Source organism: Engraulis encrasicolus, chromosome 1, assembly GCF_034702125.1.
Source record: "Engraulis encrasicolus isolate BLACKSEA-1 chromosome 1, IST_EnEncr_1.0, whole genome shotgun sequence".
Classification (NCBI taxonomy): domain Eukaryota; kingdom Metazoa; phylum Chordata; class Actinopteri; order Clupeiformes; family Engraulidae; genus Engraulis; species Engraulis encrasicolus.
The window spans coordinates 58,260,567-58,276,279 of record NC_085857.1 but is presented as its reverse complement, the minus strand read 5'-3'; the positions used below and the strand labels follow the sequence as shown (position 1 = coordinate 58,276,279).

Genomic DNA, 15,713 nt, shown 5'->3' with positions numbered 1-15,713 from the left:
CACACATGCACACACACAGAAAGACTGTAACAAAAGTCCTTAAATAAAAGATTACGCTGAAAACGATAACATAGCCTAATTTCACGCCATCAAGACTTCAGGTAACAGTACATTTATAACTGCTTAATGGGTTAATCTGCTTGTACACAGTTTCTCAACGTTCATTTTTGTATTTGATAGCTCTCTATTTACCCATTTAAGCCTAAGGCACCTGCAAAAATGGGTTAAATCAGCAAGACTATACAAATAAAATACTCCGCGTTGACAGATATACACTTTTTGCTAATCAGTTCATGCAGTTCTCTAATTTACATGCAGATGTGGCCTCGTGGATAAGGAGATGGGCTCCATATCAGAGGATTGCAGGTTCAAATCCCATCTGTACGCCATTCTCACGTCATTGCTGAGGTGTCCATGAGCAAGGAGCCCTTGGACTGTTACCGATACCCTCTACTTAAAATAAATTTAAAATTGCAACATTTCCAATTGATGAATTGTGTGTTGGGGAGAGACAGCAACATTTGCTGATGTGATAAGAAGCTGGGGCATTTGGGAGTGTAGGTAAATTTGTGCATGTAAGCTGTTTTAAAAAAAACTATAAGTATTTCAGCACTATTTCAGCATTAAAGGTATGGGGTTTATTTTAGTAGTTTATGTCCACAATCTATGTGGCCCGTTCAGATTTGAGTGTGGGCGTCTAAAATGGTCCACATCTTACCCTTTCACAAATTTTATTTTTTTTCACGAGTATATGCCACCATTCATCAATCAACTCAGAAATCCACTCATCACATCTCCCCTTTCTCCAACCTGCCTTTAAAAACAAAAACAAAAAAGGAGCTTTCAACCTTTAAAATATAATTTTTTCCTACTTCTACTTTTGTTTAACCTTTTTTGGGACTTTCAGAGCAGGGAAGCTTTTCATTGTATATATATGTTTCATATATATACACACAACAATACAATATTTTGTATCTTGTATCTTGTATCATTAAATTCAAAGTATTCATTATGGCTGGGAAAATTACACTTTTCATACATAAAAAGGTGGATCTTCTCTGTGCCCGCTGTTTTCAATTTCTAGAAAGAACATCTTTAGCTGGAAAACCTACTGTATTTTGGTCAGAACAGTAAATATTATTTCTCATTCAAAATGCTTAAATAGATTGAATTTGGGGATGGGCAGCAAAGTTGCACCTGACAGCATGGCCACAACCCTACATACTCTACATTTAAATCAATATAAGGTAGAATTAAATGGTTAATTAATTACTGTCCCGGGTTGGCTGATGCTTAAATGAGTCAAAAGTAAGTTAGCGGTGACTCTGCCAACCACTTTCGCGGTCCGATGTCAGAATTCCCTACATGTTTCTTTTGGCTGACGAGTCTGGCATGCCGAGGGCATCATACAAACTCAGCCAAACTGCAGAGAGCGGCTTTAAATATACTTGAAACCATTGAATTTGAGGATGGGCAGTAAAGTTGCAAAACGTAGCATAACTTCAAACCTACATACTCATACTCTACCTGTTAAGCCATTTGCACAAAAAAGACAAAGAAAATTTGAACAATCCTGTCACTAGTTAGGTCATGTGAACTACAGCTAATTGCAAAACTGTCATGCTGTTTATGTTTCTTCTACTTGATTAATTTTCCCACCTAGTCCCTTTTACTGTAAGTGAATCAAACTCAGCCCTCTGGAAGTGAACCAAAATGAGAACTGACAGCAAAAAGACTCAGTTCTGGGGTATGTTTCTGGAACTACTTCCTTGGTTAGCATGATTTTGCACATTTACTCATTGAGTATCTACTCTCTTCAAGCGGAAATACGTGTGTTTCTCGAAGCCCAAAGTAGTGTGGCTACTTTCCTGTGTCCACACCGCTTCTTACTTTCTCTTCGCTACAGTGCCTAAGCATGGAAGCAACAAGACATAAGCATGAATAGCCCTTCTGATTGGATGACAGCCTTATGTTTTTGCTGAGTCATGTCTCAGCTGTTTCCTCCGCGAACACCTTGTCATTTCTTTGTGGAAAAAAAAATTGTCATGGATTTAGAATCTGACACCGTCCACACTAACCATAGTTTTATCTCAACGTCAGCTTTGAGAAATGAAGCCCTGGTTTTGTTTATATTGTGAGTGTTTCAGAAAAAGAACCGGCTGCTCTTTCTGGTTCCGTTAGGCTTTTATGGTGTGTCAGTCCTCTTTTTGATCACACCCGGTCTTCTAGAGCCCTCCTCAAGTGATTACACCTTGTCACAGGAGTAACTTCTCAGGACTCTAACTTCTAACTTCTAAGGAGCTAACCGTAGTGAGACCACACCAACAAATTTCTCAGGACAGTTCACGTCTGAGGGGTCTGGGTACACTTTGGAGCATTACCACAGAAAATGTTGGGTCACATGTCTGAGTTCACTTAAATCACTGAAATGGACTAGGTGTGAAAGCACCCTTAGAAATTAATTGGTTGCAGAATCAGAAAATTCTTGTATTTTTTTCTAACCTTGGCTGAAATCTACACTAGAACTAGATATTTTCTATTTCATAATTACGACTTTGATAAGATAGCAAAACTAATTAATCAATTACATAAGGTAACATTAATTGACACATGTTCAATTGAGCAAACATTCTTAGTACGTCAGCTTCCATCCCACTGTAGCAACAGATTTTTTTTCAGAAGGCCAATGCTACTGTAACACTGTAAAAAAGTAACAATCAACAAAAAACAAAACAAAAGTAACACTAATTGACAAGCTAATTGACCAATCAAGCATTGTCGTCCTGACAAGTAGAATTACAGTGAGAGTTGCCTGTCAGGCCAATGGGAGACTCACCCTGCAGCAGGAGACCAACCACCACCCCGAGACACAGCCAGCTGCTTGGAACCCTCATCTCCCAGAGGAAGGTTGCTCCCGGCAACCAAGACCCTCTCTTCAGTTCGCTTCTCCCAGGCAACGGGAGGTAACTTCCCAGAGATCCAATTCCCACTGGAACTCTTGAAGTTCTGATTTTCTTCCCACTGGAACTCTGCAAGATCTTTTCAGTGCCTCCTGGAACTCTGGAAGTGAATTCCCAGCAAAAGGTTCTTCCTAAATCCTGAGTTAGAGTAAATCCTTGCTGTGGATAAGCCTTTGTTCTGATGAATGCTCAAGATTCAGGGGCTTCCACCAAAATAAAGAGTAGAGTGTCCACAAAACTGTTAATGCTCCCAGTTGATGAATCAAATATCCCCCAAATATTCGACTTCTCTCTCTGTAGTTTGCAAAAGCTTCTGTGTCAGTCTGTTCCAGTCGCCGTATGTTGCTCTGTGTGTGTTGGTGTTTGTGCTTATATAGGCAACAGTGTGTATCTGTCCACCTCCTCATCTGTCCCCATAGGCCTAACACACACACACACACACACACACACACACACACACACACACACACACACACACACACACACACACACACACACACACACACACACACACACACACACACACACACACACACACACACACACACACACTTGACACAAAAGTGGCAGGACACAATACAGTAGAGCATCCTCCCACAAGCATCTGGTCAAATGCCAACACACACCCTGGCTTAAGCACCTTTATTGACTAATGGTAAACAGGTAAACCTGCATGCCATGCTTTACTTCTTTGTGCATAATTGCTTGTGTGTGTGTGAGAGAGCGTGTGTTTGTTTGTGTGTGTGTGTGTGAGAGTATGTATTTTGCTTTAAGAGTGCTTCGCCTCGCCTTCTTGACTTCTGTTTAAGGTGTCAAATGCACAACTCAACTCATCTCAATTACCGGAAGAAAACATTGGCACTGTACCCACTCATGCACATACTGTTCTGTACACAGTCATGCAAATGCAAATGCAAAAACGCACACACGCACTTGCCCCTCCACCGGATCAACCAGTAATGGCAGACGACGTCCCCTATTTTGTCTGTGTGTGTGTGTGTGTGTGTGTGTGTGAGTGTGTGCGTGTGTGCGTGCGTGCGTGCGTGCGTGCGTGTGTGATGTTACAGTGTACACTAGCCCTCGAACCTTTAACCCTTTGACCTTAAAGGCCAATTTCCCATAAAACACAGTTTTACTCACTCCTTTTCAAAATCGGACGGTCACCCTAAGTTAAACTGACATGTAAGGCTATCATAGCGGTGGGTCACCTCGCCTGGCTGCATTTCCCAGTGTTTCCCAATTAACTTAAAGGGACACTGTGCAGGAAATGGTCAAAAAAGGTACTGCAACTATGCTGCTCATTGAAAATGTGTTGTCTAAGGCCAAATTTGATCTTTTCATGAAAGTTTACTAAGTAATAAATCAATATGTTATAGTATGGCCCAAGTACCGTCATTTTTGCAGCTAAAAATGGCTATATCTGAAAATTCAAAATGGCGGACCATGGAGAAGATTCCCCTTTTCATGTATGAAAAATGCTCATTTTCCAGTCATAATGAATACTTAGAATTTGATGGTGGTGGTAAGTATTCATGAAAAATTTAACATTATTGAATGGGCAGCATGAATTCTGGAAATAATCAACTAAAAATCTCACACAGTGTCCCTTTAACCACTACAGAGAAATGAGCGAATCAAGAAAGCCTTTCTGTGTTGAGTCACATCGAAAGAAGGCGTTGCCCACAAAGGTTTATGTTGACCCATTTTTATAAAATCATGTTGAGTAATTTTTTTCTGCTTGTTTTCAAAACCAGCAATGCCTGGTGGCCCGAAACCTAGCTTAGCTTAACTGTCAGCTGGATTGCTACTCTCAGATGCACACAGAGCACAAAACCTCATACATACAGCCGTCCCACTCTGGTGGGTCCATGCCTGCAGTTCGCCTAGGGGTCACTGTCGAAAGAGCACAGCCCTGAATGGAGCCTGTTCGCCACCGTTGGCGCCCCTATAGTGCAGTACCACCTAGGGAAGTGGCGAGTCTTTTTCCCATTACAATCTCACTGAGAGCAGGAGGAGTGAGCCAATCATAGACGGTTTTCCACGAGAAACACGGAAGACCCTCTCGTTTCTCCACAAGCCACCTTGCTAGCTTGCAGAAACGGCTTGAAACAAAGCAACCAGAACGTTTTTTAAAACAGGACCAACGCGTAACACATTCAATAACAATGGAGAACACTTGCAATATTAATGAAATGACGTTGAGATGACATATTTAAGACCACCTCCCTAACCATTAGGCCATTGTGTGTGTGTGTGTGTGTGTGTGTGTGTGTGTGTGTGTGTGTGTGTGTGTGTGTGTGTGTGTGTGTGTGTGTGTGTGTGTGTGTGTGTGTGTGTGTGTGTGTGTGTGTGTGTGTGTGTGTGTGTGTGTGTGTGTGTGAGTGATACACTTTTAAGTCCATGGATTTTATTTACCAATTCCACTAACTATTAACTGCATCCAATGATGTTTTGGACATTAGCACACATTTATCTTTCATATAATACAGAAAGTGTAGACATGGCATTATTTCCCTCAGCAAGAATGAATATTTAATACTGGTTTTGGGCGTTTTCATGCCGTCCGGTTTTCCAAATGTCAGATTCAGTCTTCACATTAGCATGAACATATTAACTTGTTTTGCCTAAGACGATTGCAAATGTTGATTCACAGTAATCATCACAATATGACAAAACTGTCAGAAAGACCACTGTGCTTTCCATTTTACATGAAATTTGCCATTTTATGTGTGTGTCCACGAAAACTGTGTTAACCGTGTCAAGGTCTGAAACCCCCTCCATAAATCAGTAATGGTTTGGTCTTAGGCCATACAAATAACATCACGAGATGTCATAACCTCTCAGGATTTGGGAAGACTTTTTGGTAAATTTTGTGCTCCATCCTTCCATAATTTAATCCATTCTTTTTCATGTTCTCATAGCGGGAAAATTGCCTGTCAACTGTGTTATCAACATATTCATAAGAATCTGAATTAGAAATCACATGTAGAAAAACACAGATAAAGCATACAAATACATGAATTGATGAAGGTGTTGTGGTGGAACTTCTGAGGTCCTCAGTTAACACAACACCATAAGAAATGTCACGCATCAGCTATGACAGTTGAGGAGGAATATGTTTTTGCCAATTTATCTCCATATTGACAAACAAACAAAATAATTTGTGTTATAGGGAGATGGGTTTGTCTGCTCTGTTTTTTCTCCTAAAAAAGTGCCGACTCGTTCCCCTGCACTGTTGACCGTAACACAGTTGAGTAACACGGTTGACTGTTTTGAAAGTGTTTTGTGCTATTGATCCCTTATGTGTTGGAAAAATCCTATGAACAGATTATCTCTGGAGAAGGAAGTCTTGTGTAAGGAGGGTGACTAAATTCAAATCAGACGTTACAGGGATTTATAATGAAAAATGTGTCAGTCTTTATCACAATGAATCATGAAATCCTACTTATGAAGCTCAAAAATCACATTTTCTATATCAGTTGCACAGATTAATGACAACATTATTGCTAAAGGACATAAGCACTTTCAAACGTGTGTTGTTTCAACTCTGTAGTATTTTTATATATGTTTGAAATGACACACTTTCAAAACAGTCAACCGTGTTACTCAACTGTGTTATGGTCAACAGTGCAGGGGAACAAGTCGGCACTTTTTTAGGAGAAAAAAATGGAGCATACAAACCCATCTCCCTAGAACACAAATTATTATGTTTGTTTATCTATCAATATGGAGATAAATTGCCAAAAACATACTCCTCCTCAACTGTCATAGATGATGTGTAACACCATTGACGGAAACACGGCATGACATTTCAGCCATTTTCATGGTTTTGTGCTAACTGTGGACCTCAGAGGTTCCACCACAACACCTTAATCAATTCATGTATTTGTATGCTTTATCTGTGTTTTTCTACATGTGATTTAATGTTATGTCTTGACTGTTTGTATAATATGACAGATAAATGTATGCTGATATCCAAAACATCCTTGGATGCAGTTAATAGTTAGTGGAATTGGCAAATAAAGTCCACAGACCTAAAAGCGCACACGAATTGTAGAATGACTCAGGGGTATCATTAGTGATTCATATAGCCTTCATTCATATAAGTGATGCAGCCGCTCACAATGACCGCTATTAACACAAGATGCACTGCAACCAGAGAAAGTAAGATTCTTGCATTCTAGAATCTGCTGCAGTAGTGTTGCGAACCGTCTTGTTCCTCCAACAACTTGATAGAATCCACAATAGAGCTGAAAGGAATTAGATGCTTAGCCTACATTGGCTGAGGCTTCAGTGCTTCTCATAGACAAGACAGCCATACAGAGTTTTACAATTTGCTTACACAAACGTGGGAGAGAAAGAAAAAATATGCAATAATTAATTAAAGAAAATTAAAATATTATAAAATGAAATGTCAATGGGTCTAAAGTAAGGGATATATAATAAAGTAAGGGAAGATAAAGTAAGGGAGCTATAATAAGCATTGTAAAACTCATGATTATACAAAATAAATAAAAGCTCAAAAGTGGGTTATAAGGACACTAGACCTATAACAATTAAGAATTAAGCCAGAAGCCTACTGTAGGCTACTGCAAATTCATGACTATATTGTTTGTTTAGATTACTGTCAAATTATAAATAATAAATAGATTTATCCTGATATTTCTTTAGGCCTAGAGTTACATACCAATTGGAGGTGACCCTTATTTTGTGTACGTGTTTAAATAGGCCTAATGACTTTTGAGGGCCCCATGTTAATATTTCGCCTGGGGCCCCAAAAAAGTCAGAACCGCCCCTGAGGAAGTGGTTGGTTACCGCAGCAAAACCAGTAGGCCAGCACGCGTTCATCACGCTGTCAGACACAAACTTTACTACAAAAACTCAACGAGGCGAGACGCAAACAGGAATGAAAAACGTCTGAAGGGACTATATGGACTACCGTATTGGCCCGAATATAAGACGTGGTTTTTGTTCTAAAATAGTACTCTAAAAAGGGGGGTCGTCTTATTTCCGCGCCCTAGACTAAAAACTTTTTTTTTTGTTTTTTTGTTTTACTTTACCTGAATGCGGTCATTATGCTTCACAACAATGACACAAAACTCAATAGCCTTATGGATAGGGCGAGAGATTGTTTTGTCCATATCAAATGTGCATATGCTAACTGCTTTTCGTGATGAGTGTTGCACCGCCCGTCTATCAACTGTCAATGTCAACGCGATGCGGGCCGACAATGCGAGGGGGAAAACACGACAGTCAATCGCGATGCGTTGCTCTGTTTTTATTTGTGTTCGGTTTTACAGTCTCATCAGGAAAGCTTTGGTTGTTCTCTCTGGTCACCAGTACAACTTGAAACTAAAGAAATGAAGGGTGCTTTGATGAACAACCTGTAGGCTAAGTTTTGGATGCTGTCATCAGCCAGTGAATGGTCATTCATGTGCGCGAGAGAGCGGCGCCTTGACAGGTGGTGCCTATTTGACGATATCCCTCACAACAATACAGCGACATAGAGCAATGGTTAGGGCAAGAGATTGTCTTGTTCATATAAAATCACTAAGAGTTTTACCCTTGGCACGAAATGAATGCCAATCGGACTTCTAATGTAAACGGTGCTGATAGGCAGCGCATGGGTTTCAAATGCAATGCGTCAATCTGCTTTTGGTCACGTTCGGTTTCTACAGTCCAACGGAAAACTTTGGATGCATAAAATGAACGGCGATTTGGCGAGACGGCTGCTGGTTAGATATTGCTGTCAACAAAGCATTTTGCCAAAATCTGTGCATTGCACAATAGATAGTCTATCATTACTGGACTGGTTGCCTGGCTGGTGCAGACTGATGCTCTGCGAGTGTAGTATGGAATGTTGTGTCGCACTTAGAACAGTCACACCCAGGCGGCTGTACAGTAGGTGCCTACTGGCGCTTGTCAGGTAACCACTGAAGTGAGCAAAGAAAGGAAAAGGGTATGAGTAGGCCTAGCTATCTGTAGTTTTTTATCATGAAATTCGTTCTATGTAAAAAGCCAAAGCTTTTCCAACAAATTAAAAATTGCATTTTGAAAGAAGTTTCCAATGTGAAACTAAATTTAGTCTTCAAAAAACTTTTTTCCCCAAAACATGAACCTGAAAAGGAGGGTCGTCTTATATTCAGGATCGTCTTATATTCGGGCTAATACGGTATATGGACTAGATGACTACTGTATATGCACCAGAGCTTGTTATGAATGTAACCGTCTACCCCCCCCCTCCCCTCCCCCCATAAAAGCAATAAAAAGTTGATCACAAAAAAGGAATGAAAAACGTATGACGTGTATTTTCCATTCAATTTAGGTAATACACATATTTTTGGGATTATGTGCTTCAGACCACTTAAATGTAAAGTCGGATGCGTCAAACAAAAAATTGCGTCTCACAAAGATGTTATAGATGGCAAAGTGGCTTCAGTTTCTTATAACATTGCAGCAAACAGTAAGTCCTCAGCAACATGATGTATCATTACCAAATTTGCAGGGTATGATATACATAAGACAGAAAATACAAATAAAAAAAAATAAATGCAATTGGGGTGGAATTTGCATTGGTAAAAATAAAGCCATTATAAACTTGATGATTAATCAATGATATATTTCATTAGATATGATGAGGTCATCAAGTAAGCATACATTAGCATACATTAATGATAATTAATGAAGGTGATATTAGTTAAGGTAAAGTTATGCTACTGTAATGGAATAACTATAAGATAAGTAGTATGCGATAAGGAAGGTACACTAATGAGACTTAGATCAGTGATTTTCTGTCAGACATACCTGTCAGAAAACCGTTGCTATGGTGATGGCCAAAATGACAAAGCTAATCTTTTGGTATCAAATAGTAGCCAACTAAATTTTAGGAAAAGGTACCAAGTTTCGTATAGTGTATGTCATTAAGGAATTATACGACATCACTATTTTTGGCATTTAATAATTTGCTATCGGCAACAATGAATACATACAGCAGTGGCGTTCATAAGCTTTTAATAATTTGCAAAAGGCATTAATGAATAAATACAAAGCATAAACAGGAGACACTAAAATAAAATACAGTGGTGATGTCCACAGGCATTAATGAATCAAATACAATTTAGATCAGCTATGCCACTCCCTTTTTGACAGCCGTTCTAACAGAAGTCCACTGGGGACTACTAACCCATTTTAGCCTAAGGCATCTACAAATAACGCTGAATGCCTAAGCCCTTTATGGGAAAAGGTACCCTCTGCTTATTAAAACCGAAATATCTCTGCCTTCGAACCACATAAAAACATGAGATGAGTTGCATTTAAAAGCTAGGACCCTCATCTTGTATTAAAATGTGTTATTCAGCTCTTATTTTTTTTAAAAACTAAAATCTCAAGAGCCTGAATGCATCGTATATGTTGCTCCTGGCACCAAAGGTCAAACTGATTACGCAGCATCCGGCTGAAATGGGTTAAAGTGAAACTGCCAGAAAGGTAGAACATTAAATAAAGTTGACCCGACACCTTTTCATGGCAATCCTGGCGGCCATTATTTGGAGGTAGACCTGAGGAATGTAAATGAATGGAGAAGTGGACTCATCTCGGTCAAAAAACTGGCTTAATAATGTGAACATTTCCATCAATCCACTATACAAGAACAATAGTTGTAGTGTGATGCTATATGTCTACATAATTAATACCAACTGATATATGATATAACTGACTCATATGATTTAAGTAGATATTTAGCCAGACATGATCCTGTCCTTGATTAACGTCACTTCATATTCACATAGTTTTAGTCCATTTTTGAAAGTGGTGGGCGTGTTCTCCATTGATTCGCATTGACTTAAAGGATTTATCCGGAGTTGGAACAAGTTTGCCTGATTTTTGCATGTTTGGGATGAAATACAGTCACTCTAGAGCAAAATCAAGGCAAAAGGATGCGTTTTGAGAAAGTTTGATAATATCACGTTAGCCTCATTAGCCATATCAGCTATGCAATATGAAAGATGCGGGCATCGTTTTTCGGCGGTTACACACATTTCAAAAACACAACATTTTAAAGTCTTGCACAGCTCAAAACAACATCACACTTACCTCGTAATATGTTGAGGGTATCCACACATAAACCAAAGTGTCCAAAGTCCTTCATGTATTCTTGAAAGGTCTGCAGAATGTGTTTTGTGAAGCTACTACCTTGAGAATATCTAAATTACGGTCAAGACAACTATTTGACACTAAAGCCCACCAAGTAGATTGCCGAGTGCGTCGCACCATCAGCTATGATTATTTCCATAGCGAGTAACCACAGCTGATGGTGCGACCCACTCGGCAATCTACTTGGTGGACTTTAGTGTCAAATAGTTGTTTTGGCCGTAATTTAGATATTCTCAAGGTAGTAGCTTCACAAAACACATTCTGCAGACCTTTCAAGAATACATGAAGGACTTTGGACACTTTGGTTTATGTGTGGATACCCTCAACATATTACGAGGTAAGTGTGACGTTGTTTTGAGCTGTGCAAGACTTTAAAATGTTGTGTTTTTGAAATGTGTGTAACCGCCGAAAAACGATGCCCGCATCTTTCATATTGCATAGCTGATATGGCTAACGAGGCTAACGTGATATTATCAAACTTTCTCAAAACGCATCCTTTTGCCTTGATTTTGCTCTAGAGTGACTGTATTTCATCCCAAACATGCAAAAATCAGGCAAACTTGTTCCAACTCCGGATAAATCCTTTAAGAGCACCTACACTACCTACATAAGATGGAGGCTGCACTTGCCGTTTTCCAGTGCTTTCGCAAATTACTGTCATCTTTAGTCTAATGTTCTACCTTTGCATTGTCCCGGGGAATAAACTCAATCCTTACAAAGTGTTTCTGTGGTTACAAGTATGTTCTTGAGGCCCTTGTGTTGAGTGTCTAGGGTTACTATAGATGGATGCAGTGTCTATGGTTATTGTGTCGATAGAGCTTGAAAGTGATGTCACTTCCCCCGATTTCATGGGACCTCAACAGCGTTTTTATCGGAAAATCGTAGCATGTAATCCAATGGCGGTATTAAAATGATATTTCGATCCCCTTCGAGTTGTGCCAAGAGCTACATATATGTTGTTTCTGATATTTTTGTTTAATTTATCGTACGAACCTCCAAACTTTTTAGAAAGCTGTGTTTCTTCACATTTTTCAAGACTTGAACATGAATTTTGGTGAATCACAGGAATATGAGTGGGCCCAAGCCAATTAATAATTTTATTCTGCCCGTGAGATCATTTCAAATGTGTATTGCAGTTGGCCCACATACAGCGTAGGAACACTAGAACATTATTTTTGATGAAACACAGGAATATGAGTTGGCCAAAGCCAATGAATCAGTTCGCACTCATATGCAACACAATACATATGTCTAGGCACATTTGAACAACCACATATAGTAATAGGAACGAGAGTGAAACCATGAGTTTCAAGTGCACAATATTAGTCAATTTTTAAAATAAATATCGAGTTCTGCCTGTGACTTCATCACAGATTTTGATTTTGGCCCTCTGTGATTTTGAGTTTGACACACCTGCTTTGTTGCATTGGGCCCTGCTGTTAAGTGTCTTTAGTTACAATACACTTGTAGAACTTTGCTTGGAGGTTTCACCCTATCCCAATGGTTACTGTGTTCTAGGGCTTGACTAGGACCAAAACAAAGGCCTGAACATTTTTGCACTGCCCTGTCTTAATCATGGATCAGTCTTGAAAAAAAACCCAACAGCATTGGACCCATATGACAATCAGCTAATTAGTAGTCCAGTTGAAGATGAAGGTTGTGTCACAAGAAAAGGTGCAGAACAAAGGCTGACTGTAGTTCTTTGAGTAGAAAGTTTGCACGCTTAAAATCCTTCTTGTTGTGTCGACTTCCAACCATGCCAAAATAATAAAACAACAACAAAAAGGATTGTGTGTGGACTTCTCTCTCCGAAAACTAAGATTAGTTGTCCAGGCCAGCTGTGTTCTACTTTGGAGTAGTTATGGTTTCCTATGTTGAAATAACGTCTTATATATATGATAATAGTCCTTCATTTGGATTGGGCCCTTCACTTTCCTCTGTGAGTAAGTCCTCACATCATTGGACGGTTTGGTGAGTGGCGTTTCACAGAGCCAACCACTGCCCCTGTAGCAGGAGAGCCCCGCCCACCAGAGTCCAGGTGACGACACTGTTGACACTGCAGGCCATGCCAGAGGAAACAGCTGATGGCAGAAGGGAAACAAACAAGGACGTCAGTTACAGTTCAACTGCAGCAGGGATTTACACAACATGCAAGGAACAAGAACAAGGATGTCAGTTATATTTCAAATGGAGCAACTGGAGCAAGAGTTTTATGATTTATACAACATACAAGAAACAAGAACATTTAAACTGGGGCAACTGGAGCTAGAGCTATGGGATTCATACACATAAAAGCCAGTTACATTTCAACTGGAGCAAGAGTTATGGGATTAACACTAAGGACACATAGCAGGCGAAATGAGCGAGGCAAAGAGATGCGAAATTCAGTGTTCCATTCTGTCAGCATTCCGCAACGGTGATTCAAATGGTAAAGAACAGTTATGTTATTGATTTGTTTGGCTGCCACAGGCGAAATTCGCTTCTCAATTGCATAATATTAAACTTGGTTGAATAATTTCGCTTTGTTCCTGTTCACTTGCCCTCGCCTCCCTCATAGGAATGAATGGCCAAGTTCGGGTCGCTTGCCCAAATTTGCTTCTATGTTTCCCTAACGTTACACCACGTGAAGGAACACAAGGACATCAGTTACGTTTCGAGTTGTGGTATTTATTGGACAGTGGTGTTTTTGTACCTGTAGTAGCAAACGTCAGGGTTGTGCCACCACAGCAAATGCGCTGATTGAATGTTTTTGTTTGGTTGTTTGTTTTATGTGAATTATATAAGACTAATTGGATTTGAGAATCGGACTTTGCCATTGAGGACACAGCTCTATGAATCACCTGTGCCATTTGCTCAGCTGTATGAATCACCTGTGTCTTTGAGGACACAGCTGTATGAATCACCTGTGCCGTTGATTGACCTGATGATGAAGGTGAGGTTTCCACTGTGGACTTCAACTGTGTTTGTGTGTTTGTTTGTGTGTGTGTGTGTGTGTGTGTGTGTGTGTGTGTGTGTGTGTGTGTGTGTGTGTGTGTGTGTGTGTGTGTGTGTGTGTGCGTGCGTGCGTGCGTGCGTGCGTGCGTGCGTGCGTGCGTGCGTGCATGCGTGCGTGTATGTTTCTCACCTGTGCCATTGATTGATATGATGTTGAATGTCAGGTTTCCGCTCTGCGCAGCACGCAGCATTGTGTCATAGAAAGATGTGCTGTTAGGCAAAGTCCCGTTTCCGGACATGAACAACAGGTCTGTATTATGGATGATGGAGCCGTTGCTGAAAGATCAGACAAGCAGAACAGGCGAGTTTAAAAAACACAGTCAGTCAAAACCATACAAATTAGCCAGGTCCCAAATTGAAAAAGAGCCTTAAATAAGAAGCTGTGAGCATTTCTGATGAAAAGCAATTATCCAAGTGTTGTTTCCATATGGCATTTGGATGCCGAATCCATTTCTACCATATGCCAGTTTCGAAAAATTAAAGTTTAGCCATAAACAACAACAAAAAATGGCCGCCACTATATTTTGAGTAAGTACGATAACTTTAGAATGGAGGGATGGATTTGTCCTAAATCTTGTGCTTTAACAGTGTAGAATATATGTATGATTTGTTTAACCCTCCTGTTATCCTCCTGTTATCCTTGGGGTCTATTTGACCACTTTCAAAGTTTAACGTCTGAAAAATACATGGAGTACATAATTTGCTTCATCTTTGATGACTTTTCCTAAATATATGGGGTCAATGTGAAAATTTCAAAGTGAAATTTCCACAAAAAATGATTTCCCTAAGTGCTGTGCACGTTTTGGTTACATCTGTGTTCCTTGGGCTTAATTTGATCCCAAATTGTTTTGAAGTGTATTAAACATAAATGGAAACATGTAAAATACATTAACATAAGTTATTTAGAACAGAACATTTCGCTGTATTTAGGTATCTGATAACTAACAATATGCATGATGTGGACGAGGGTCAAAAGTAATTCAAGGCAACTTTTGGGCAGTTGCTTTACATTTTCGCCTAGTCATGGATTAGTTCATTTGGTGTGTGGGCTGTGTGTGTGGGTGCTAGGACTTATCTAAAGGGCTTTTTATGTCCCTAACAGTGCAACAGTAAATATCTGAGGCATAAACTGGTGCAAAAGTTTTTGCTTCTACTGATTTTGTAGACATTTAAGTGGCTGGGGTCAAAATGACCCCAAGGATCACGGATGTAACCTAAATCTGAGGATAACAGGAGGGTTAAAATTTTGGAGGTCAACTCTTTCAAGATGGCTGACTTTAAAGATGGGACACGTTTTTGTGCTGCTGGCTGTGAAGCAGAACAGGAGTTTCAAAAACACAATCAAAGCAATCAAAAGATAAGGCAAGAGTAGACCACAAGTTTCAAAAACACAATCAAAATGATCAAAAAATAAGGAGTAAACCAGGTTAAGAGGTAAATCTTTTAATAGAAGAGCCTGGAGTCCTGTGCACAGTCAGAGACTCAGGAACATGGATGACTGCTTGGACACTATTATAACACTGTCATGTCATACATACAGTACACTTTGCCTACATGTATTCTGAGGCTGGATCTAAAGGTGAAGCTGGTCATTGTACATCTTTTGTT

The 15,713-nt window shown here is 39.8% G+C and overlaps 2 protein-coding genes across 2 annotated transcripts in view; both read right to left on the bottom strand.

Moving 5' to 3' along the window:
* The window catches only part of LOC134458696 (mucin-19-like), a 77,330-nt gene extending 74,039 nt beyond the window's left edge, over window positions 1-3,291 (bottom strand). The window contains exon 1 of the mRNA XM_063211127.1: window positions 2,837-3,291. Coding sequence (XP_063067197.1) covers window positions 2,837-2,894 — 58 coding nt within the window. The 5' untranslated portion in view covers window positions 2,895-3,291. The remainder of the gene's footprint in view (window positions 1-2,836) is intronic.
* A 9,655-nt stretch (window positions 3,292-12,946) lies between these two features.
* Window positions 12,947-15,713, bottom strand: part of LOC134458686 (uncharacterized) — a 15,623-nt gene continuing 12,856 nt past the window's right edge. The window contains exons 10-11 of the mRNA XM_063211118.1: window positions 14,236-14,381; window positions 12,947-13,192 (exon numbers count right to left, since the gene is read on the bottom strand). Coding sequence (XP_063067188.1) covers window positions 13,095-13,192; window positions 14,236-14,381 — 244 coding nt within the window. The 3' untranslated portion in view covers window positions 12,947-13,094. The remainder of the gene's footprint in view (window positions 13,193-14,235; window positions 14,382-15,713) is intronic.